Below are 25,331 nucleotides of genomic sequence, written 5' to 3'. Positions count from 1 at the left end.
AACATCAAAAAAGGTGACCCTTAGTAGTTCTGCCATTCAAGACCACAGCAAAATTCATCATGTCCTCTGGCTCTGTGGTTAAATTTCCCTGGCTGACTCAGGTGCTTTCTCCAACTGTTCTGCAGGTGTGAGCTATAGTGGGTGTCCTGTGCCTCCTCCACATCAAACCCTTCATCCCCTTCACCAGCGACACATCACTGTGCCTACCAGCGTCCCACAGCAGCAGGTCTTTGCCCTGGCAGAACCCAAGCGGAAGCCATCCCTTTTCTGGCATACCTTCAACAAACTCACTCCCTTTAAAAAGTGAGGGGCCAAGGACCTGGAAGGACATCAACACAGAGGGAGACTCACTCCAGAGGAGGACCTTGGAGACAGTCAAGCTTACTTGAGCTCAGCAAATCTCCTGTTTCAGAGGCAGAACCTTGGGTTCCCTTGAGCCACGAATGCAGCCTTTGTCTTTGATAAGAAAGAAGTTTGTCAGGGCTGCTCTGAAGTCCGTGTTGCCAAGTGTCAGCATTGCTGATGAAGAGCAGTCTCTCTTCTGACACAGACAACTTGCTGTTACTCAGAAACAGCAATATTTGATACCTGTTTCTTAGTTAGGTTGAAGTAGTGATGGAATCGTGCAGGTCATTGTAACATTTCATTTTTCTTAACCTTATATTGACGGCCAAATTTTGGATAGGGAGGAATTTTTCCATAGGGGTGTATCAGGAAGGAGTCTTAAGAGAATTTTCTCCTTCCTTCTGGAGCACTGAGCACAGATCACCCATTAAAATCAGGTGGAGATATCCCATGCAATTAACCAGCTCTTGCAGAATTCAGTGGACCCTAATCCTTCCTGTCTTTTTTCTATTACATTGCCAAATGGCAGGAGAACATCCCACAAGGCCTTACCATATTCCAGATTGGAACAGGGAAATTTTATTTTGTCCTATAGAAACATGAACAGAGTGTGAAATGGACTGTAAAGATATGTGCATTTATTGCACACAGGTGAAGCAAGAGGAGCCCAGGGCATCTCAGATTGATTCATTTCAGTCAGAGCAGATGCATGCATGTATGCTCTTCAGTGTAGAGCTTTCACATTGCTTTTTCACGCATTTCTTCACCTGGGAGATTCTTCTTTGTATTTCCAATATGCTTATTTCTCTGTGTAAAAAATACGTTTTTATTTTCTCACAGAGATAATGTGAATGTACAAAATCAGAGTTGAGACAGTACATGGTGACTATGTGGCTGGCTGTGTTACATAGATCTCATGCTTTTTATTCACATAGCTGGACTTAGAAAATGAATAAATTGTAATATAAATACATTGAAGTGGTCTGGATCCATGCTTCTTGTACACATTCAATTGACAATGGGTTTTGACCAATAACTTCTTCAAAAAGAAAGAGAAATCCTTACTGGAAGGGACAGAGAAATAGTGTGGACCAGAGATGAACTTTTGTCTTGGTGTCATCAGTCCCCATTGGAAGAGGAAGAACCTGACTTGATTAAGGTCAGTTCTGGTCAGAATATGCAATCCATGATTTGCATTTCTTCAATTCCTCTGTGGCATGAAGTTGATCTGTGAGAATAACTTTTAAAAAGCCACCAGGAAGAAAGAGGATCCTGATATTTGTAGCACTGATACTTTCTGCTTGCTTGCTCTCATCAAGGATGACAAGACTGCTGGGAATATGGAAGGAAATGAAGACTCAGTATGTTTCAGAACCGATTTGCTATGAATGTCTTTACAATACTTTATCCTATGCTGCTGATTATGGGCATTACCTGATGATTAGGATAGATCCAAGGGTATTCTTTGACAATGGGCACAGTCAGCTTTGTCATGGATCTGTAATATATGAAAAACAAACAAGGGTCTAAACACCAGGCATTTTAACAACAATGTAAAAAAGCCTTATTTAAAGATGTATTTGTTCCTACTACTGTTGTTACCTCCATATTTTTATTTATCATCAGTGTTGTGAAGCCCACTAGTAACTGAATTCTGTGATTTCATAACTTTGTGGCCACTTCTGCAAAGCCCAGGTTTGTGGTTTTGATTTTAAATTACATCTTTTTGACAACTGTACATTTCAAATGCCTTGTGTATATAGCTCAGCAATAAGGCAAAAGTCTGGTATGCTCAGCCAAATTGTGCCCTGCATAGTAAATTTCATCGCTTGTGCTTTCCCATAGCAATGGGAAATGACCTAAACTAGTTAAGAACTGCAAGTGCACACTGACATTTGTAGTGATACAGCTGAAAGAAAATGCACAGGGAAGTCAATGAAAAAAGCTACTTGTATATTTCTCTTGATGTTTAAGCCAGCCATTGCTGCTCAGATTTTTTAAAATAGAAAATTGTAAATGCTCAATTTAAACACAAGGAGCAGACTTCCAAATGCAGGCATGGATGCACACCCTTCCCCTCAAATGAGTAAGCCTTTTGTGTTTCTTACATACCCATTTTTGTGGGTACTTGCCACGTTCAGGCCTGTAAACCAATGAGATGCATGTACAGTTTGAGTGAAGATGATATTTTTCGTAATCATATTTTGAAAGACTTGTTCTGAGTGCATGAAAATGCTGAAGTTGGATTGCAGTGCTCACCCAGAAACTTTGCCAGCTGGACCTGAAGACATTGAGATCCACACTTACATATGTGTCTTCGCTGAAGCCTACTTCCTTCCAGTGCTCGATTCTGTGGGGTGCTGGAAAAAAAAGGTTTGGGGATCTTACTTCTGACATGTCAGCGCCCATGAAGGCTCTTCCCATGTATTAGTGCTGGTGCCTTAGCCCTAAAAATGAACAGAAATGTTTGCATATGGTTTTGGATGCGGCAAGTTTTTTCTCAAGAAGTGAATTTCAAAGAGATAAAAAGAAAATATTTCATGGTACAGATTACTCAGGACAGTTTTACATATAGTACCCTTCATATAGATATGGTTGTTTTGTAATGCTCTCTCTGTCTTTCTTTGCAATATATGACCTTGCAACAGATTTAAGATCGAATATAGTAAGACAGGCCAAATTTATACTATGCCACAGTCTTTAAACAAATTATAGTGAAACGAAAACACACAATTATATTATTCAACAATTAAGACAAATATTTACTTGGGAGTAAAAGCCTCACTTCAGAGGCTGTGCGAAGGAGTTGCAACTAAAATGTAGAAGTTTGAATTCTAGCAACTCTTGCCCCAATTCTCCTTCTGGTGACAAAACTTAATATATAGCAGAAAGCTGTGATGGCAGCTTGCATGCTTTTCCACTTGCATGCTTTAAGTTACTATAAAAAATTCTAGGGCAACTACCAAGAACATTTGTGCCTCATTTTGATAAAGCCCAGCCAGAGCCTTCCTGATGGCCTGCTGAGCAGATAACCTCAGACTTTTTGCATGAAATGCAGTAAAATATAATTGTCCTCAAATGTGTTCCCACTAAGTTAGGAAATGCCAAACCATAATTGCATCCAACTCAGAGCATTTGATGTATAAAATAATAAGATTGTTTTACAAGTGGCTCTTGCCATGCTAAATTTCACATTGAATTTTAGTGGTCAGTGTAAGAACTGAGTTCAAAGACAGACTTCTCAAATGTTCCACATTTTAGTTGTCTTTCGGAAATTATTATATCACAGTTTTGGAGCCAAAGGTCTTTAGCCATAACTAACACAGTACCTTTCTCTGACTGCCTTTCTGCTTTTTTTTTCTATATGTGTGGCATTTGTATGTAGCAGATGCCTTCTATACGATCTCTAATTTAAAACTCTTTGTTGTAAATACTAGGGATAACTTGCATATATATTTTATTTTGTTAAGTGTTTTGTAACATTATACCTTCCTTACCGTGCTTTGTGCATCTCACCCCATGTGTGTGCTGTTACACATGTTGTAAATGAAGTGTCCTGGCTGCAGAGCAGAGGAATTGGCTGTTGACGGCTGAAGTACAGTGTATAGGACAGCAGTAGCTTGATGTGCATTTGTTCTGGAGTAACTGCATTGCAAGGTTTATTTACTCTTTGAATGTTGTTTGTCAAATGAATCTATTTTCTGGAAATGAGTACAGACTTACTTTCCTATTATTTTTCTCTTATTGTACATGGTTGAATTAAATAATATACAAAGCTGAAGTTCTTAATCTGTGTCTTATAAAACTTTATGTGCAGTTTTAAAATGTTGTGCTTTTTTTTATTGTCTACAAAATTTCCTTTTTGATGCAAAAATCTATCAACTGTCATATTTCTTCTAGTATTTTAAAGAAAAAAGTCATGCCATCCTCTCTTGTTTTCCTAGTAACAGTTTTATTACTTCCCAGCACAAGTTCATTTTAACAACGTCTAAGCCTGGTTTTGGTATTGAAGTCTTCACTGTTCAGGCAAAGCTCGTACTTGCTGCTGTTTCAGCCTGTGATTACTGTGCTTTACCTTGTCCTGGCAGGGTGTTCACACACTACCCCTTGCAATACGTGCAGGTGCAACTTCTGTGCTAATAAAACTCCTGCTAACAGAGGATGGTGAGTTAAATACTGCAGTGCAGATAAGGAGGATTTAATTTTCTTTTCTTTGGAATGAAAGCAAAACCATTTAAATGGGTTCACCCAAAAGGCATGTTCTGCATGTAAGTGTGAACAGGCTTACCTGCCTGCTTGATAGAGCAACACACTTGGGATTCGACTTCTCTGATTCAGGGAAGTTTTTTGTATTATTCTGACAGGGCAGAGGGCCACATCTGAAAGGTGTGCCTGTGTCCTTCCTGCTCCAGGCTGTGTCAAAAATTGTGTTTTGGTGAGACACACCAGCTTTAACAAAATAACATACTTTGCTAAAATCTTTTCATCAGAAATGTTTTGACCAGTTTAAATGCTGGCACTATAGTTGATTTGCTTATTCTTTACCCCTTTCCAACATCCAGGCTCATATATTTCTTGGTTCATCTCACAGCTGAGAATTTCTGCCTCCAAAGGCAGCTGCTGCTGTGGTGGGATGTGTGCTGAGTGCTCCAGCATTAAAGTGAAAGGCACAGTTTGAGCACTTAGTGAGATAGATTGGATGACATAAAAACACCCTAAGCAAACACTGCAGTAGGATGTAGCAATCAGTAAGCTTTCTAAGGACCCTGTGGTTCATCTGGCCAGGGTGAGCTCATTTGTGCCTTTTATTTCATGCTTGGGCAGTCAGGCTAAATCCTGTAAATCATTCTGTACTTTCAGCTTTTAAGTTACTTGAGAGCTGATCTATCAGATGGAGCTTTTAGTTTGCACAGAAATAGCACTGCTTGTCTTAGATTTTTTTTGTTTTGTTGTTGTTGTTCAGATTTTTTCCAAAGGCTGCATAATGATCTGTGCTTGGTAACAGAGACAAAGACTCAGGCCTTTTCATGTTCCATAATCAAAGGAGAAATGAAAAACTCAGCAGTGAAAAACAGCACACCATGTAGCTTGTAAGAAAAGCACACAAATGCTCCTTACACAAATAAATATGTTTCTAAATGCTTTACAAAATCTAGTTACTCTATCTAGAGAATATGTAATTGTAAGAATATGACAAAACTATAAACTGTCAGCATAACACTTTTCTTGTTAATCTTAAGTCTCTGTTTAGTTCACTGCAATCAGAACTTGTCCAGTGCTTGGGGTTGAGAACTCACCTACTGCCACTATTAGATATTTAGGCTCTGTTCTTAAAAAACGGGTGGGGGTGTGTGTACATGTGTTTACACCTACACCTCCTTTGTAGACTCCTTGTGGCATCTGCAAATGTCTCTGCTGGCACCTTCAGCAGGTTGCAGCAGACAAGACCCGCATCCATCAACCTTCCCTCTGTTTACATTACATCATTACACCGGTGCATTTCTGTTGTGCATCTTGGGGAGTGTGTATATGTGATTGACACCTGGACAATATTTATTTGAGTCATTTTAATGTTTTAAGCATTCATAGTGGGACACCTGCAATGGCAGCCAAAACCACTCTGCAGACAAGCAGAGGTTGGAAGGTGTCCATCCACATCACTGGAGTCATGTCAGTGAAGTACAGAAGGGCAGATCTGAGAAGAAGGAGTACCACTGCTCTTCAAGAGCTGAGTTTCTCTCCAAACACAAGGTGATGTAGGATTTATCAACTGTTTCTTCCAGGGATTTTTTTTCAGGAAAGCTGAAACTTCTTAAGAGGAAAGAATGAGCCCCAGATGCACCATGGCCTCTTCCTATAAGCACACCCCAGACTTTAGAGATACTGACTTACTGAAAAAGTGTCTAGAAACTGCTCTGCTTATAGGGTCAGGTATATCTAATTAACCATCGTGGTCATTGCTGTCATATTAATCTCCTAACAAAGGTAATTAGCACAGCAGTCAATTTAAAAACCTCTGCATCTCCTGCCTTTCATATGCAATGTTTTTTAAGAGCAAATGATGAACTCTTGCTCCCATGTAATTATTTTCAAATCATTCTGTGATGAGACAAGGCACTAAAAAGCAGCTGAAGGAAACATTTGTCTTTGAGGCTATTTCTACAGCAGTTTTCTTGCTTGTCTGTTAAAAATGCATCAAAGCAGACTAACTGTGGAGTCTATCAAGGTATAGGTAACTAATGAATGACATTATTCCTAACTGTCAGGATGGGCTATTTTTTAATTACTCAAACTTTTAATTGAGAAAGGAGGCTGAGGCTAAGCAGGCTTAGAAAATTTCAGATGGTGCTTAATGGGTAAAGAGAAAAGGGTTGTTCGTTGTGGCTCTCGTTCCTTCTCAGTTAGCAGCAAGATTAATTTGGCTACAGAAGTTCATTCAGGTAGAGCAGCGAATTGCTGCCCATGGTCCCTCCTTTTCCCCAGAGCGTGGTGGACACGATGTCCCAGGTTCAAGCCAGGGCAACTCAACTCTTGCAATATTTTGCCGTCGCCACAGGGTGGTGGTGAAGATCTTACAGAAAACTTCGTCTCTCTGCTGTGCTGAGGGAACATGTTTGCAGTGTGGTGACACCCTCAGAGACTGTTTGCAGTCACTTGAAACAAGGGTGAATTAAGGGCGCTTCCTCTAGCACACTAACTCACGTTACTTTTGGTTTTAACCTTCACTGTTGATGATCAGCATTTAGGGAGGTGATGATAAGCTCAGTTGACTTCCACTAGTCCTTAGACAACAGCAGTTCCAGTAGTTTCAAGAAGACACAGTTAAGAATTGAGTTACAGCTTTTTTTCAAATTAGTTACCACTAATACATAATTTAGTAGCCCAATAGCTTTGACTGTTACTTGAATAGCTAGATAGGGAACCTGCTAATTACACATAAAAAACTTTGTAATTCTATTTATTTATTCTATTTTTAATTTAACCTTGTTCCTTCTTTTCCATAATCACCTAATAATTGTAATGCCACATTCTCAGCATTTTTTGTTTTAATTTAGTCTTTGTCCCTAAATCCATTGTAAATTACCTGATTCAGAAATTACCTTCATTACATATTTTAGCACCACAGTAATGGTGTGAGACATGCCTTCCATCCTACAAATCATCCAAGCTGTCAGAGGCTAACATTTGTGTGATGTATTTGTACAAAGGAATAGGGAAATCAAAGCCTTACTAATCCATTTTATCAATTTCCTATTATGTAACAGTGGTAAAAGCCAAAGTACAGAGCACTTCAGCTTAATATTGGAATAAATAGAAAGATTCCACTTTAAACCTCTGTTTTAATTATTGAACAGCTCTCAAAATTAAATCACTGACCTTTGACAATTTAGTGACTTCACTGACCTTTGACAATTTATTGACCAAACAAGTGCTTGTCCTCAAGGCACATATCGGAGTGTGCATTCCTTTACATGAAGTTTCTACACTCAGTTTAAAGATGCCCAAGAACACTGCAAGTACCAGGTGAACAAGGTAAGAACAAAGGTCCTATATATATGATGATGATGTTGATGTCAGGTTGTGGAGAGGATTGCATGTATGGGAGCCAACCACACTGTCTAGGCAGGAAACACTTCCCTAGACAAGTGGGAATGGGGTTTTCTGTAAGTGGACAAGGACTGTCAGTCTTCTCCATGGGATGCATCATTACCTAACAGTGTCATACAGAGCACTTCCTTTTGGACTCTTACGGAGTCCTTTGACTAAGGCAGCAAATATTTATATACCTTAGAAGGAACAAATGTCTTATCTATTTTCACCTCTCTTTAATGCCAACCAGCAGCAGCAAAGTGGGATTTTTCTGGCTGGTGATCAAACATCTCTGAGCAAATCCATTGGCAAAGACCCCATAAATAATTTCTAATAATGGTTCCAAAATGGGGGACTTTTCTGAACACAGAATAAAAAGATTAAGGAACATGTCCCAAAGCTAAAGTCTTACTCTATAAATTAGATTAAGGGTGTAATTATTCTTATTGAGGACATACTGGTGTCTCTCTATGTGGTACTTGTGTGCATTGTTTCACGAGAGTGAGAAATTGTGGTGAAAGGATTAAAGAGGAGCCATCATTTTTTAGTTAATGCTAGTTAATATTGCAAAAGAAATAGTCATCTTACTCCTCATTAATAAAAGAACCAATTCCAAAGCCAATTGTGTAAAATTTACTCATAGTAACAATTACTTTTACCTGTTTAAGTACTTAACCTATATAGCTGAAGCTTCTGTGCATTAGACATTTATAGATATTAATTCCAAATAAAACAGGTATTAATTTTGTTGCTATTTGCTTTTTAATCCTCAGTCTAATCTCTTCTTATCAATTGCTCTTACACTGAATTAAATCAGCTGTGTCCAGGATTAAGTCTTAATGTATTTCAATGGGCCTATATTAAAAGACATTATATAGGAGGGACTCTGTAGTGAAAAGATAAATATAAGATGGACTTTTAGTAGCAAAGTTACATGAATTGGGAGCACCCAACTAAACACTTGTTTTTGCCAAAAAAACTATCTTGATCCCTCACACCCTCATCTCACTCTGCTCCAGCTCTAACTTCTCCTCTGAGGTCATTCAACTTATTAACCCAGTAGGGGACTAAGTCGAGTGACTAGCAATTTTTAAAAAATTAAGAAGTGATTGCTTTTTGCTGAATGAGGGGGTTGAATTGCCTTAGCTCACCTCCCATTACACCATTTCCTGGGAGGTGAAAGGTACAACCATGCAGTCACAAGTAGGTGCAGGGAGAAATGTGGATGGAGAATAGTGTAAAGCTAATATTTCAAAAGTAGAATGATGCCAGAACTGATATGTCCATTAAATAATTATTTAAAATAGCACTCAGTAGTCTCCAGGACTGTAATTAATGCTATAGAGAGATAAATAAAACAAAAGAATAGACATGGTGAAAACCCATTTCCTTATTTTCCTCCCTGCACCACCCTGCATTCCTTTCTAAGGTAGACATAGGCAGATGTACTTTTTCTTCTTAAATATTTCAGTCAAAGCCATATAACCTATCTAAAGAATGAAAAGCTGGATTGTACTGCTGGCTATTGTAGTCAGCACAGCAGAAACACAGAACCAGGACGTCTGCACCCAAGGGTATCCTGGCATCCCTGGCAATCCTGGGCACAATGGCATACCTGGCCGTGACGGACGTGATGGGTCAAAAGGAGACAAGGGAGATACAGGTACTATGTTCAGAATGAATGATTTAATATATCAAATGCAAGGCCATTCACTCCCAAATTTCTTTGTAGTTACTCTGCATGAATGGGATTGTTCTGCCTAGCCTTCAGAAAACTTTTCAGACATTTGTCACTTACCTATTTGAAGAAGGAAATATAAAGAAAGGGTTAATGAAAGCAAGACAGCAAATACTATGGAGATGTCAGGTTCATGGGATAAAAACAAAAGAAAAAAAGGATTTACCTTTTATCATGGGAATATTTTCAAGTCTATTTGAAAATTTTAAAGCCTGCAAACCTACTCCTACTCCTTTAAGATAGAAACTATATTTCTGCAAGGAGCTTCAAGTCTACTAAAAAAAAGCAACAACTGATACCTTGTTTGGTGTAGTAGGAAGTATGCAGTGGTAAGATTTCTCTTTCTTATCAAAATTATACATTTGTAAGACTTGATTCTGAGTGTGCCTACTTGCTGTAACTCAAGAGCCACTAGAGTAAGTTCAGAAATAGAGACTATTGAACAACAATATAGGATTTATTTCTGCTCAGCAGGCTATAATAGAGATTTGTATGAGATATCAAAGCCAGAGATAATCTCAGCATCCTAAAGCTAATCACCCCCATAATACCTTAAGCCTTAGGTTAATGATGGCCCTTGTATCCATGCTGGAATATCAAGGCCAGGGTTGCACAAGGTGATAAATCTGCAGGCATGTGGACATATACCACTTCATCACCTTTTAAAATCTAGAAAGAAACAAAGATTTCCATTAGCGTCTTAATAGGCACATACATTTAACTGCCCTCTTTTTCTGTATGCAGGGTTCCAGAAAGGTCTTAAAAATAGAAAACCTAAAGCTTTCGTACTTTCATTTATTTTCTAAAGGCCCTTCCTCCACTCCAGTGAGTTGTCATGATACCATTAGATTCTGATAAACTCCCCAACGTTTTTCCTAAATCATCTGTTATGATGACTGTTCCTAAATCATCTGTTATGATGACTGTACTGATTGTTCTTTATTTGAACAAAGTGGGGTGAATGCACCATTCTTTACACTCTGTGTAGATATATCTTTGTGGTTTAATACATGAGAACGAATTTTGTTCCTTACCCAGTCAATGAAATTTCAGCAGATGCTGGGATGCACCCAATGTGCAAGAAACTGCAAAGAACTGTTCTCTGGTCCATATGACTGGAGAGCTACTCTTGGAGTATGATTACAACCAAACTGCCAACTCTGTTTTAATTCTGTTGCTGCACTTGGGATGTATCCAGTTATTTGATCACAGACCTCGTGGGCTTCTGTACTACCTCTGTACGGCAAAAATCACTTCTATAATTGCTCTCTGTAGAGCAGTGGAAAGTCCATGTCATGCTAGGTACAGGGATCAAGAATGTGAATGCTTTCCTCAGCTTTATAGGCAATATTATTCCACTGTAATGATCCATACCATCGGTCAAACTCCTGCATGTCTCTTCTTGAGGCGGGAGTTCACCATTCCTAGAATCACAGAGTCATTACAGCTGGAAAAGGCCTATAAGATGATCTAGTCCAACCATTAACCCAGCACCACCAGGCCCACCTCTAAACCACGTCCTTGTTTAACTGCTAGGCTTCATGCCCCAGCAATGCTTCTTGCTGAATTTCCATGGATGGAGGCAACAAGAGAAGAATTTTTCACACTGGTGATCCTCACCAGGTTATAACAACTGTACATGTCTCAATAACTCACCTCTTCATCAAGGATTCCTTCTGCACCCAAAAAGCACCATCCTCAAGCAGAGTTTCTCTGCTCTTTGTCAATCTTGTAGTAAGATAAAACTACCAGCAGTGGCAGACACTAAAACTCAGGAATAAGGGTATGCTTTACATTACTGTTTGGCCAGGCTTGAGAAGGAAGGATTAAAGATGGATTCTTCACAAATTTTCTGGTAATTTGTTTAATGAATATCTGTGTTTTTATTTCTGTACTAGGTGAACCAGGAATTCCTGGCAGTCCAGGAAAAGATGGTGTCAATGGAGAGAAAGGTGAACGAGGTCAGAGAAGTGCTTCAATTTAATATTTGTCTATGAACTGCTGCCCTTGTGTTTGTGAACTCATCATACAATCTCATTTATTTTAAATTCTCTCATTTCTAAATTGAGACCACAAACTGTACAAACAGCATTATTCCTAACATGAGAAGCCAAAGGCTGTTGAGCAGAATTGATCAGCATCTTTTCTTGATGGATTGAGCATATGTTCTTAATGGTGTCTTTTGTCTATCAACTGCTAAAGTGCCTTTCACAACATGAGATCTTCACCTTCAAAGCCTTGTGCAGCAACCAGAACAGTTTTGAAGGCTTTGATCTTCTGATCAATGATGGATGAAGGATAAATAAAGCATAGGGTGGCAAGTAACCAGGACAAAACACCTTTAGTTGTACTGCAGTAGCAACCTATGTAACCCAAGAGAAGTAGAAATTATATGTAGAAATTATAGAAACATGTGACAGTTCAAGTCAAGTTCAGGGTGTTGTAAAAAAAAAACCCTTCCTATGATTAAATTGTGAACCCTCTCATCCATTCTGTACACCAAAGGCTGTAAAAAAGTGTGGACAGATGTTGCTTGTGTATGAGATGATGTGAGCTGTCAGTGTTATCATCAACCCATAGACAACCTTCCTTTCTTTGAGCTTATTCTTGCTGCTGCCAGCCAGAGCACATGTTTTCTAATAAAATAACAGGCTCTTCAGTCATTATGCTTATTCTGCACTTAAATGTATGAAAAACAGTCTGTACAGTGAGCACAGTGGAGTATGCACAGTGGAGATGTGCACCTGAACATGTATCTCCACATTATAAACCTCAATTTGTGTCTTCCAGTGGAGGATCACAAGAAAGTTGTGGAGTTGTTTTGTTTTGTTTTTATTATTATTTGGTTTTTTTTTTTTTTTTTTTTCCTTTAGGAACCAATGGGACTGTTGAAGAGAAGGGGAACAAAGGAGATAAAGGAGAAAGAGGACCACCTGGGAAACTGGGACCAAAAGGATTTATAGGATCAGTGGGTTACAAAGGTCAGAAGGGAGAGCTAGGACTGCAAGGACAAAAAGGGTTAAAAGGAGACATTGGACCCATAGGTCCAAAAGGGACAAAGGGTGAAATTGGCCATCCTGGAAGAGTTGGTTTCCCAGGGCCAATTGGCCCAATTGGTAATCCAGGTCCTAAAGGTAATACTGGAGGTATAGGGCCACAGGGTAATCCAGGAGTTCAGGGGGAAAGAGGCTTGAAAGGAGACAGAGGAGACAAGGGGAACGTAGGTGCCCCAGGAGTCCTGCCAAGGAGTGCTTTCAGTGTTGGCCTTACAGCCAACACCAAGTTTCCCCCTCCGAATCGCCCGATCAAGTTTGACAAGGTGCTGTATAACAGTCTGAATGACTTTAACTCAGCTACTGGCAAGTTCACCTGCAAACACCCTGGTGTTTACTATTTCACCTACCACATCACCGTCTACTCAAGGAACGTGCGAGTAGCTCTTGTTAAGAACGGCATCAAGATGCTGCACACGGTGGACAGGTACCAGAGCGGAGAGGACCAGGCCTCGGGGGCCACCATCCTCGAGCTGCAGGGAGGAGACGAGGTGTGGCTGCAGGCCCACCAAGGAGAAGCTTTCAATGGGCTGTTTGCAGACGGCGATGACGATACCACCTTCTCTGGGTTCCTCCTGTTCAGCACTGCTGACCCACTGGAGCCACTGCTGCCGCCCACGCTGTAGCTCCGCATTATCCCTGAGTGCTGCATGCCTGTGCCCCTCAGCCCTCCCTAAGAAAGCTGTTATCTGCTGGGCAATTTTTGCTGGATTCAACAGAAAATGCTTGGTTTCAGGAACAGCTTCTGCACAAGAGAGGACAAGTCTTCAGAATCTACAGTGCTGGGCTTAACACATTAGTGGTTTGGTGACTTACCATAGGCATTCACAGGGGTGTGTACCCCAGTTCTGAAGAACAAATTTTAAAGCAAAGTGGGATGAAATAAAAGACAAAAGTTCTGGAATTATGTCGTGTGGGATATCTTGTATAAACAAGAAGCAACAGTTTCTTCCAAGCCAGTTTGTATCTTCCAATGTGGCATGTGTAGATGGACTTGAAACTTGGTTAGTTTGCATCCAACCACTTGAAAATTATTTTTAAACTTGAAATTAGTGTAGTTTGATATATCTACAGAAGCTGCTTGCTGTGTGGTGCAAGCAAGTTTCATTGTTTCATTTACAGTTTTTAAATATGGTTCCTTGCTCTCTGTGTAGTCACAGGTCTGAAACTGAGCAAAATGGAGTGATAGGAGGAAGTGCCATGTGGATTCTCTGATGTGGGCAGATATAAAAGGCCAGTGCAAAAATACAGCATAAAGCTGCTGTACTTCAGAATTAGCTGCTGCAAAACAAATTCTCCCAGATTAATGTGCGTTTAATCAATACTGAAGCAGCCATGCCAGAGAACTGACCAAGAGTTACTTCCTGTACCACAAAACAAGAAATAAAACCATAAAACAATTACTTCCTGTACCATAAAACAGGAAATGAAACATACATAAAAAAACCTGTCTTTTTTCCCCCAAATTTTCTTTTTTGTCTTCTTCCCCCCTCCCTCCTTTTCTTCTAAAACTCAAAAATATTAAAAAAAAATATTGGGAAATCTCATTCACTTCTCTTAGAAGAGAATAAAGTAGAGGTGTCAAGGAAGATGGGTCAGCATCATGAAATTCAGTACAAATGCAGTGTTAGGAGCTTAAGGCCTGGCTTCCCATCAGCACCTCAGGGTACCAGGGGAATGTGGGCATGTTCCCACCAGTAGCTGAACCCCGAGTGCGGATCACAGAGCCCAAATGGAAAGGGCACGGTGGGTTAATTCAGGAGGAACAGCTGCACTTCTCAAATGACAGCGAGGGAGATACAAGGGCACTCAAGCGGAGGAAAGGGCTATGTGAATTTTTCAGCAAGACGAAGTTTCTTCCCATTAAGCCACACACCGCAAGTTTGTATCACAGAACATCTAGATCGAAAAACCATTTTAAAAGGGTCTTAAGTTTAACTGGAGAACGTGTAGGACAGGTACCAGCCGGCAGAGGCCCCGGTGCGGCCGAGTCGGGCGCTGGTGAGCCGGGAAGCGCGTCAGGCCCGGGGAGCGCTGGGAGCCCGGGGCAGAGGTGCCCAGCGGGAAGGGGGGCACACCGGGGGATTGCTGAGAACCGGGCACAGCTGCCCGGCAGCCTGAGGGGCAGGGGGAGCCCGGAGCTCCGCCTCGCTCCGCCTCCTGCTGCCGCTCCTCCCATCTGCGCGGACGCGCGGAGGTCGCGGCCGAGCGGGGTGTGCGGAGGCCGCGGCCGTGCCGGGCCCGCTCCGCCGGGCCGCGCTGCGTTCCGCCATGCTGGGCGGCTGCCGGCGGGCGCTGCCCGCGGCGCTGGGCCGGGCGCTGCGGGGCCGGCCGGCGGGGCAGGGCGGCCGGGCCGTCAGCACCAGCTGGTGCCCCGTGGGCACCGCGTTCGATGCGAAGCAGCAGCAGCCGCAGCCGCTGCGTGGCGGTGCGGCGGGCAGGGACACGGTGAGCGGCGGGAGGGGAGGACCAGGCCTGCTGCGGCAGGAGCCCCGGTCTCTTGGCAGCGTCGTGCTTTGTTCTGCTTGTCTGAACTGTTTTAAGGGAATTTTTTGGGACAGTTTTTCTCTTGTGCGTATTTTTTTTTTTTTTTTTTTAAGTAAGAGTTTATGCTGGTTCTAGCAAACCCAAACGTTGTGGCTTTTGGACACAGAAGCGTTTGACGGTGATGGCCTTGTGCGTGGGAACGCTTTGAGCCTCAGTGGTGCCCATAGGTCCATAAAGTGAGACTGCCCTTTGCATTCCCCCTTCCCTGCCAGCCCTCCCCTGGCTGTGCCGTCGCTCACGTGTCAGTGTTGTGCACTCGGACGCTGCTTCAGCAGCAGCCACGCTGCTCACATCCTCTTGCCTGGGCGTTATACTTGATGTCTTGCCTGTGGCAAAAGAGGATTTCTTTGCTGATTTGATGCCTCTTGGGTTTTCTGATGCGTGTCTTTTTAGGGTGAGTCAGGGATGTTCGTTAATGTGTGTCCAGGGACTCAACAGGCTCCTGGAGAGGGTAAGGTAGCACAGTGAATACAGAATAGGTGCAGCTGTAAAATCCAGGTGTTTGCCTGCTGACTCAGCTATTCCTGCCATGGTGCCCAGCCTGGTGGAGCTGTTGAACTTTTTGTTTTAGAGAGGACAAATCTGACCTCTCTTTATAGTCTGGCACTTGCTTGGGAAACCTTTCTTCAGGTTCTCATGCCTCTGCAAGCACACTGGTGTGAGTCTTGCTTCAGGAAATAATCCAGTTAAATATTGTCCATTTGGCTGGTCTAGGGAATGTTCCAGATCACTCACTTGGCCCATGTTTCTTTCGGAACAGAGGTGCGTATTTCAGGCTCACAAAGAGGCCGTGCCAGGTAGGATGTAAATGCTGTGACCAGGTGAAGACAAAAATGTTTCAGCCATGCAGCCAATAACATTAAACAGAGAGAACTACACCAGGCTTCATTTTTTTGTAATTTTTGATTTTTTATGCTAAACTTGATATCATATGTAAGAGGAGTTCTCTAGCTAATTTATATCTAAGAGGAGATACATCCTGGTCACAGAGCACTACATGTGCAGGAAGAGCTTGCTTGGGAGGATTGGTGATGATGTAGGACAGCAGAAAGACCTGGAGCTCCCAGGGATATTGCAGGACACTGCATCCTCTGGCTGAGAATCTGAGTGAGAGGGCAGCCTCGAGCGTCTTACACTGTAAACATTATTCAGGAGTGCTGTGATACAAGTATGTTTGTGTGCGCATGTGTAAAAATATAAAAATACTTTTTTCAATGTTCACTTCAGTCGTGTTCTTGTTCCCAAATAATAAATTAAAACATGGGAAGTGTGAGGGAAGTTTTTCTTTCGTTTGCAAAAAAGAAGGTGGTTTTAGCAATAGTGACAGAAAGAAAATGGGACAAAGCAAACCAAAATGTTCCAGGTGTGTACTTGAAGGGTAGCTTTTGCTTCAGAATATATACTTGCACAGACGAGCTGTCAGTTTGTAGCTTTTTATTTTATTTGAATAAATATTAGCAAGCTGCACACCTGCAGCTGACTGCAATAATACAAAGAGTTTGCAGAAAGTGGATTATAAACTGAGTGGACTGCAGATTTGAAAAATGCAGACTGTGGTTTTTAGGTACTGAGGTTGAATTTGGAAGAGATTTTGCGTGAAATCACATACCTTTCACTGTTCGATGCTGTAGTCAGGGAGTGAGGAGATGCTCACGTTATAGATGGGCATTGCAAAGGGAGTGTATTGCTTGAAGAGATGTTGCTTTTAACTTAAATGAAATTAAGGAATTACTAGGATTGGGTTTTTCACCCAGGGGGTGGTTGGGCACTGGAGCAGGCTCCCCAGGGAAGGGGTCACAGCACCAACCTGACAGAGCTCAAGAAATGCTTGGACAGTGCTCTCAGGCACCCAGTGTGACTCATGGGGAAGGTGCTGTGCAGGGCCAGGAAGTGGAATTCAGTGATCCTTATGGGTTCTTTCTTCATGTGGAATAAAACACAAAGCTTTTCCAAACAGTGTTAAAATGATAATATAAAAGCAAATCTTTAATTGAAAGCCTTCAAGGTGCACAACATGGTGATATGTACACGTGATACTGTAGTTCTACATTTTTCTAAGGTTAGTTGATTAGTATACCTGGCAAATATTGTCCAATGAGAAGAGCAGCTGGGTTAGATAATTTCCCCTCTGGGTTCAGCCCCATTGGGGCTCCCCCCTGATATCCCCCTATTTTCTAACTCTGCATTTTATTATGTTTATGATACATGGTGCAAAATAAAGTGTCCTTTCTAAACTAACAGGCAAGACTAAACAGAATTTCAAGAATGCCTGAGCAGGAGTTTTTTAACTGTGATAAAGAGAGCTGGGAAAGTACTAGAAATTATAACTATGTATTAACAGTCTACAAAGCTACAAATACATGAAGAATACATAAAACCCAAAAATCTTGAGGCATCACTTCCAACTCAGGGGATTCTGTGATTCTTTGAAATAATTTTTCTGTTGTAGGTCTGCACTGTGGAACTTCTCTATCTGCTAGCATTAGTAATTTTGTTTGATCAGTGGTAGAACCTCTCTAAGTCTCTTCCACAAATGCAGAACATAAGTGCCATCTGCATTTACCCTGCACAAATAAGTGTGTTTACCTTGTCCTGTGGACAGGGCCAGGCTTGACAGAAACTTTAGGAATAAAACTGTTCATTCCACAAGCATTTTCAATTGTTGTTGATTATTCCTTTGAGGTCTGCTTCCAGTACTGGAGGCTCATTCAGTGAGCCTGAGACAACTGTCCAGTTGCCTGCAATCTCTTGATATCTGGTGCTGCTGTCCAGTGAAGTGTTACAGTGTACTAGCTGGGGTCATTTGGGTAAAATTCCATAGTGATAATTCAGTCTTGAAATAAAGGTGCAGGAATCAAGGAGGGCAAAAGTGATATGTTTCCATTGTGTTTTGCACTGCAGGGTCTGTTTGGTGTTCCAGAACTGAGCTGTCCAGAAGGATTTCAAGAAGCACAGGACAAAGCATTGCAAGAATCAGAGCAGCTTGTCCAGAAGGCGTGTTCAACACCACCTGGGCCTGAGACTGTAATGATCTTTGATCAGCTTTCAGATAGCCTGTGTAGAGTAGCAGACTTGGTATGTTACTTTTATTTTTACATAAATTCTTTTAAACTGGCTGAGCTTACACTATGTTCCATTTTATGATTTTCTACACTGCAGCAATAGCAGTGTAGAAATAGCAGATCAACTCCATGAAGTTTTGTGTTAAGACAGAAAATTAAATTGATTGAAAGTAAATTGCAAAGGCTTTTACCAAATTATAGCAAAGTACAAATCCTATCAAACTGTCCAGTTATTTTTAAGACAGATGCAAAAATAGTATAGAAGCCACAACAAGAAAAACATCAGTGAAATCATTCTGGTGCTTCTGCTGCAATAATAATACATAAGCTCTCCAGCGTCACTTATATTGTGGAAAAGAGGGTTTTGATTTCAGAGTTAAAGTTGGAGTGGCAATGCATGTGTTTTAAGTTATGATCATTTATAGGTGAAGGTCCATAAAGAACTTCCAGAGTAAAGGCAGCAGTATCACTTTTTTATTAACACAAGAAAAAGGCAGCAATTTTTTAGATTGTAGTTTTTGTTGTCCACAGATTTAGAGTACTTGGTCTGATATTCTGCATCATAAAACTTTAAGTTTATTAGAGTATTTCATATTGCTCTCTGGAAGTTTGCCAAAAGTATATCTTTTATCAAAGCATCATTCTTTGGCTGGAGGAAGCAGAACCATCCTGAAATCGGTTCTTAGTGAATAGGTCACTAAGTTTTTTGAGGTCACTTGGGTTTTCACATTTGAATGTCTCAGTGTGTTTTCAATTCTCCAATCTTCTTTCTTATTCTTTTGTAGATTTAAGACATCTCTTGTACCAGGCACTTTTTCATTCTGAAAGTACTTACACGATGTGTCATTATGTCATCATGTTTTGTATAGACTATGCCTAATTCTACTTAATCAATCAATAGCTAAGTAAAACATTAATGTCAGAATTCAATGGCCATAGTTTTGTATAAGTTTGCTGAGCTAAAATTATCTCCTTTGTACTATATTCAAGTTTTTTATGTTCATAGATGCACAGCTTGCAGAACTGTCTGGAAGTTATTTGGTGATTGTTATCTGTTGTTAGGAATTTTGATATCTGTCATTCAGCACCTTTTCTGTCAGTATTATACAGGATTTTAAAAAGGAATTCTAAGAAGTAAAAATTTTAAGTGTGTAACATTTCTAAGGCTGGCTTTTCAATCGAAATGCAATAATATTTTATACTGTCTGCTTGTTGCATGTACTTTCTGTAAAATCATGCTTAATATCTTCAATATAGTCCTAGAATTTAAATATATTCCTAATATTTTAAGTCTATCATTTCAATGCTAAAACCACCCTGAATTCATGTCAGCAGTTGTGGAAGCCCCTACCTCCCCAGCCCCGTTTAGCATCCTTCTAGCCTTATGAACCCCTTGAAGGATTTGGAGGTTTACAAAAAATCAGTATTTCTTCCTGTTAGGAAGTATGCGTATTTACTGGTGTGCTTTCTTCTTAACTAGAAAATTTAGTTTTAAAAATCTTTTTTAATAACATTCAAATATGTTGGAGTAGGTCTGTATTATAAGGACTCTGAGATACACACTGCTTAAAATGTTTTAAGGAGGGTGAATTAATAACGTTTTAGGTGAATTAATAATGTTTATTGGAGGGACACAAAGCACTGTGTGGTTTAATAATTGTCAGCAAAGTTTTCCAGTCAGCTTTATATTTTAGACAAAAAAAAGGCAAATTCTACAAAATGATTGCATAGAACTGTAGAAATAAATGTCAATATAAATGGAACTGCTTGAATGCAATTTATTTATAAGCTGGAAGTTTTTTTTATTTGTCTTTTTGCCTCACTATTTTCTTCTACTGTATCAGGCTGATTTTGTAAAAGTTGCCCACCCTGACTTTGCATTCAGAGAGGCTGCTGAAGAAGCTTGCAGGAACATTGGTACTGTGGTAGAGAAGTATGTTTTCTTCTTTTTTTCTCTTTTTTTTTTCTGTTTCCATATGCAGCTTTAAAAATTACTGTATGATCATATATGAAAACAGCAATCAACAAAAAATATTTGTGCATGGGAACAAAGTGTCAGTCTTCTGTTACAGATATTTAAGGGTTTAGTTTTGTTACAGTATCTCATGAAAGGTTTTTCTATTTTAGTTCCAGTTTATGACTCCATGTCACTGAAGCCCATCAAAGGCTCAAGTGACATTTTTCCAGGACTTGTGACAATTCTCTAGTGGTTGTAAAGTTTATGTACAAAATGCTTGAAGGTGGATTTCTCAGGACTTTGATTAAGCATATTATATATAACAATATGACTTTGATATCTGAATACCACTTCAGATATAAAATTAGTGGAAAGAGGAAATTGCTCATATATTATCTTGAGAGGCTCATAAACTGTTGTGTGTATGTGTTTCCTTGCCCACCGTATCCCACCTGGGAGTGCAGGATATCATGCCAGTAGATCTGAAGGACACAGTGTTATCTGAATGGGGACAGTGCTTGGTGTGTGGAAATGTTCTGGGGATAATAAGCTCTTATTCTAGCCCGGTGGCAGTCAGCAGCACATTTATCTGATGGCAAACTTGAGCACAGGTTTTCCTTTAATGGAGTCCTTTGAAAGAAATTATTAGAAAACTCACCTTTATGCTCTCACCATGATTATCTTTGTTCCTAAAAAAAATAAGCAGTCAGTGTTAGATTTGCTCATATTGCCACAAAATACTGTCCAAAACTATTTTTCTGTCAGATGCACAAGACCTGTTTCCATGCTGGTTTGTCCACACATGCTCTGTATAGAAATTTTCTCCTTTTTAACTGTGACTGTGAACCAGAAAGCACTTTCAAAATACAGTCCTTGGCTTTTAATGCTGTTTCACTAAATACTGCCTTTGAATGAGTAATACCAAGAAACTGAAATATTAGTCTGTTGTTAATGCATGATTCTTTTACCGTGTATCTTTTCAGATTAAATACAGATGTTGAACTGTGTCAGAGTCTGAGACGTCTGCTAGCTGATGAAACTGTAATGAGTTCCTTAGATCCTGAAACCAGGTACTTATTAATGCTCATAGATCCTTATAGATTGTAAATAGAATCTTGTAGATTTAGATTCTTAGATGGTATATATTGTTCCTTACTGTACTTATATTTTCTGTTTTCTTAAATTAATAAATGCAACTTTTGGAAAACAAACCACAACTCCATTATTAATTTATTAGTCACTACCAAATTACCTGCAAAGAGTTAGGAAGTTTGCAGTTGTGTAATCTTGGAGAATGTGACTGTAGAGCACAATATGTATTTATGCTGAATAACTGAGATCTTTCAAGACCAAAAAAATGAAAACGTAAGATTTTCTTCAATAATATTGTTTTGATTAAAATTATATACTGTACTCTGGTGTACATAGCAATGGTCTTAGGAATAAAATTAGGAGCAGACTATATAACTTGATTTCACTTTATAGAAGTTTATTTTTATTTTTCAAAATCAGATTAGCAGTATATTTATTGAAAGCTTACTTTATGATTGCTGTAATAGGTTCTGTTAGCTGTTTATGCAGTTAGAGTCTTGAATTACTTATTCGCTGACATGGTTAGACAAGCTTAATGTATAAGTTATTTCCCTCTTCCTTCTTTTACCACGAGCAAGAATGTTAGATTTGGAAAGGTATTTTTCTGATGTTAGAATAAACGAAGCGTGAAAGGAAATTAAAATGGTAATTTGCACAAATTGTTTGAACGTCTAAAATTAAGGCACTGAAATTATTTTGAAGGATATTTTCAAAGCAGATGACTAAACTAAGAACAAAGGGCAAATTGTTTCTCACTGAGTAAATTGTTAAGGACCTAAAACATAGGAAATCTTTGTCCCTAATAAAAACATTCATATAACTGTGGTGTTAATCTCTGTGAAAGACATGGAACATAAAAAACTGCTAAAGGCAAGATCTGTTAAGAAATGCTGCTTACTATCAAATGAGGCTGTTTTAACAGGGATTTACTGTATTTTTAGGCGAGTGGCAGAACTTTTTATGTTTGATTTTGAGATCAGTGGCATTCATTTGGATGAAGAAAAGGTAATTTCTGGCTACAATGTATGAACAGAAATTTGTCTGTCTGCAAAAGACCAGATAATGAAACATGTGGGACGTGAAATCACGTGATTCTGGGTCAGTTTGTCCTCTGTGGAATTTTGTTGCCTTAGAAGTGATTAATTTTGTCTATTTTAAATGACTTCTAAAGGTAGTTTTTAGATAGTTGGTTGTTCTTCCTAGTTTGGACCTTATAATTCCTTTCTGTTCTGAGGAGTTATAAGCAAGTCCTGGGATCCTATTTTTGTTCTTTGGTAGCCACATCAGATATTTTAAATAGCTATTCAGCTGTCAGAACAACATATTTACAGAGAGCGAAAAGCAGCACTCCATGCACTTTGATGACATGTTAATCAAGTGGAGTGTGTTAGAAGGATTCAGGTGTGTGTCCAGGCACTCCTGGGGTGCTCACATAACCAGAAGTTGTAAATCTTGTTCAAAATTGAATATCTGGGCATGGTCTGATTGCCTGTCTTGGAGCTTTTATATACTTTTGCAGTAGTTAGTGGTGGATTTTTCAAACCTAGCAGCTTGCACCATGCTTTGTGGTATGGATGCTTTGTCCATAGTTCATGTCACTGTATGAAGTTAATTCCTTGTTTATCTGAGTCATCCCCTCCAAAAAGATCTGTACAAAAGCTCTTCTACCAGATTGATGCTATAGAGTTATTCTGAAGATCATGGTTTTGATGGTGTTTTGTGACCTAGAAAATGGTTCTAGAATATGTTTTTACAATTACTTTGTCCAAAGAACAGCCCTAAAACTTCAGCTCTGGGGTTTATGTCTGATTTGACTATTGATTCTATGGTGCTTCATCTCCTTTCAGTTACAATTTCACTTATTTTTGCATGTTTTCCTCTTCCTCCCCTGACTATCCCACTTTTCTTGCTTGCTGCTCAGTGTTTTCAATTCTCATTTAAGACTTTAGAAACCCTTCCCTGTTGAAAGTTGAAGTTTATTTCTGCTACAAAGACTTCCTGCTTTTTAAAATAAAACTCCAAGATATATTTTCAGGAGAAAGGGGGAGAATGGGAGGACAGAGATCACATTATGTCATTCTTTGGACTTTTCAAGTTATGTTTTATGTGTACCCTCAGCCTTTTTTCTTTTGAGCTGTGAACCCACAGACAACAGAGACCATCCTCTACTAATGTGAGCAAGTTCACTGAAGCACATCTTGCATGATTAAGTGTATAAAATACTGCAATGATGGTAAAACTCTAAATCACAAACTCCTAAGAGAAGGATTGAAATACTGTAAATAGTTTACAGTCTCCAGGAAACCGCACAATGCAAACAGGAAAAAGAGAATTTTACTCTATATCTGTTTTAGGGTATCTCTCTAAAAGATGCTTCTTTTTTTTTATTCAATGTTTTACAGAGCAATCAGTTACAAGTTAGCAAAGCTTATGTAATTTCTACTTGAACTCCAGTGTATGTTTTCTTACTACAGAAACTTGGGCATTTTCTTTGAAATTTCAATGCTTTATGAGCATCTGATCTTGTTGACTTGCCCTGCATTATGACTTTGTTGATTCTGTAGGTAGAATCTTAAGTGTTGTATTTTCTGCTTCATTTTTGAGAGTCCTCTAAGGTTTAAAAACTTTGAGTTCTGCTTGTACTCTGTCTGAAGATATTTTGTGCTTTTATTTTTCTTACAGCGTAAAAAGGCAGTTGACCTCAATGTCAGAATATTGGATTTATGTAACGAATTTTTGATAGGAACTCACATTCCCAACAAGATTGACAAACATGTTTTGCCAGAGCATATTCGTTATAATTTTACAGCTGAAGGCAATTACCTACGAGTTGCTGGTCTACATGCTGATTGTCCTGATGATCTGGTTTGTATTCCCTGACTTTACTTTGGCATCCTTTATATCAGAAGTACATATCAGTTATTTGACTTGTTAGTGAGGCAAATCTCTGTGGTTTGTGATTATGTTGTAATTACTAACAAGGATAAACTTTGGTAGAATGTCATAATCAATGGGGTATTTGATAGTAGCAGGTATGAAATAATCGCTTTGCAGATCCTGAATGGCTGGAGGAAGAGGAGGGGCAGAATACAGACTGAGGGATGAGATTATAGCCCTACTCTTCAGGGGTGTCTTCCAACAGAGGCCACCAAGATGGGCAGTAACTAGAGTGCATGCACTGTGAGGAAGGGCAGAGGGATTTGGGCTTGTTCACCCTGTAGCAGAGGTGGTCTGCAGGGACTCTGACAGTACCCTGCCAGTACCTGCAAGGATGTCATGGAGAAAATAGAGCCAGGCTCTTCAGCATGGTGCACGACAGGAGAACAATTGTCAAAAGGCACAAGTTGAGATGGGAAATGTTTCCCATATGTGCAGAGTTTGAGGACCAGACTGGAAAAAGCTTTGTGTGACTCGTCTTAGCTCGTAGCTGTCTCTTCTTTGTACAGGAGGTTGGATTAGAGACCTCATGAAGTCCCATCCAGCCTGAATTATCCTGAAAAGAACCCTTTAGTTATTGTTAATATTGTTTTTCTAAAAAAGAATTAATTTAGAGTTATAAATTTAAAGTTAATTTAGACTAATTGAAATGTGGCAGTGGCTCTCTAGACTTTTAGATAAAATTCTAGGATCAGGAGCATATTAAAACACTCCAGGCTTCTTTCTTCACTTACACTATGTAGAGAGAAGCTTAGTTCAGATGAAGGCAAGTATAAGTTGTTGCTGGATTTCTTGAGCTTATTCCGTATGTAGAAATAAAATTATTTGTAATTGGTTTGTGAAACATAAAAGCATTTAATTTTATGAGTCTCCAGGTAGGTTTTTTTCTTTTAGAGTTATGAAAAGACCCAAACTAACTAAAAATATGAGAAATGGAGAAAATTTGTGGGTGATGGGCAGACTAATAGTTGTCTACTACGAAAGAAATAAGGCTTTTCTCTTCCTCTCTT

At 39.6% G+C, this 25,331-nt stretch overlaps 3 protein-coding genes across 9 annotated transcripts in view; all 3 read left to right on the top strand.

Annotated features, from left to right (window-relative positions):
• SPATA13 (spermatogenesis associated 13) overlaps positions 1-6,090 on the top strand; it is a 170,920-nt gene extending 164,830 nt beyond the window's left edge. For 4 of the 5 annotated variants that reach the window (XM_053970105.1, XM_053970107.1, XM_053970108.1 and 1 more), the window contains one exon: positions 126-4,126. In XM_053970105.1, coding sequence (XP_053826080.1) covers positions 126-307 — 182 coding nt within the window. In that variant the 3' untranslated portion in view covers positions 308-4,126. Of the gene's footprint in view, positions 1-125; positions 4,127-5,925 lie in introns of those variants that run through there. The other variant, XM_053970106.1, reaches the window with a different exon arrangement.
• Positions 6,020-13,653, top strand: LOC128803289 (complement C1q and tumor necrosis factor-related protein 9A-like). Of its 3 annotated transcripts, none has more exons than XM_053970111.1 (4): positions 6,020-6,096; positions 9,407-9,598; positions 11,572-11,634; positions 12,547-13,653. In XM_053970111.1, the coding sequence occupies exons 2-4, from the start codon at positions 9,433-9,435 to the stop codon at positions 13,350-13,352; spliced, it is 1,035 nt and encodes a 344-aa protein (XP_053826086.1). In that variant the 5' UTR covers positions 6,020-6,096; positions 9,407-9,432; the 3' UTR covers positions 13,353-13,653. The 3 variants fall into 3 exon arrangements, with proteins under 3 accessions (XP_053826086.1, XP_053826088.1, XP_053826085.1); XM_053970113.1 differs by lacking the exon at positions 6,020-6,096 and adding an exon at positions 7,495-7,878; XM_053970110.1 differs by lacking the exon at positions 6,020-6,096 and having other exon boundaries at positions 8,985-9,598.
• A 1,344-nt stretch (positions 13,654-14,997) lies between these two features.
• The window catches only part of MIPEP (mitochondrial intermediate peptidase), a 65,060-nt gene continuing 54,726 nt past the window's right edge, over positions 14,998-25,331 (top strand). Inside the window, exons 1-6 of the mRNA XM_053971796.1 lie at positions 14,998-15,174; positions 18,175-18,348; positions 20,180-20,268; positions 21,276-21,362; positions 22,326-22,389; positions 24,067-24,249. Of these exons, the coding sequence (XP_053827771.1) occupies positions 14,998-15,174; positions 18,175-18,348; positions 20,180-20,268; positions 21,276-21,362; positions 22,326-22,389; positions 24,067-24,249 (774 nt within the window). The remainder of the gene's footprint in view (positions 15,175-18,174; positions 18,349-20,179; positions 20,269-21,275; positions 21,363-22,325; positions 22,390-24,066; positions 24,250-25,331) is intronic.

This window comes from Vidua macroura, chromosome 2, assembly GCF_024509145.1.
Source record: "Vidua macroura isolate BioBank_ID:100142 chromosome 2, ASM2450914v1, whole genome shotgun sequence".
Taxonomy (NCBI): Eukaryota; Metazoa; Chordata; class Aves; order Passeriformes; family Viduidae; genus Vidua; species Vidua macroura.
Note: the sequence above shows the minus strand (reverse complement) of the source record. Positions and strands in the feature narration are given on the sequence as shown.

Bases quoted from the DNA above. Each gene is read 5' to 3' on its own strand.
- LOC128803289 (XM_053970111.1), top strand. From the start codon at position 9,433: ATGAAAAGCTGGATTGTACTGCTGGCTATTGTAGTCAGCACAGCAGAA. The intron at 9,599-11,571 runs GTACTATGTTCA...TTTCTGTACTAG, and splicing joins AGGAGACAAGGGAGATACAG to GTGAACCAGGAATTCCTGGC. The intron at 11,635-12,546 runs GTCAGAGAAGTG...TTTTTCCTTTAG, and splicing joins TGGAGAGAAAGGTGAACGAG to GAACCAATGGGACTGTTGAA.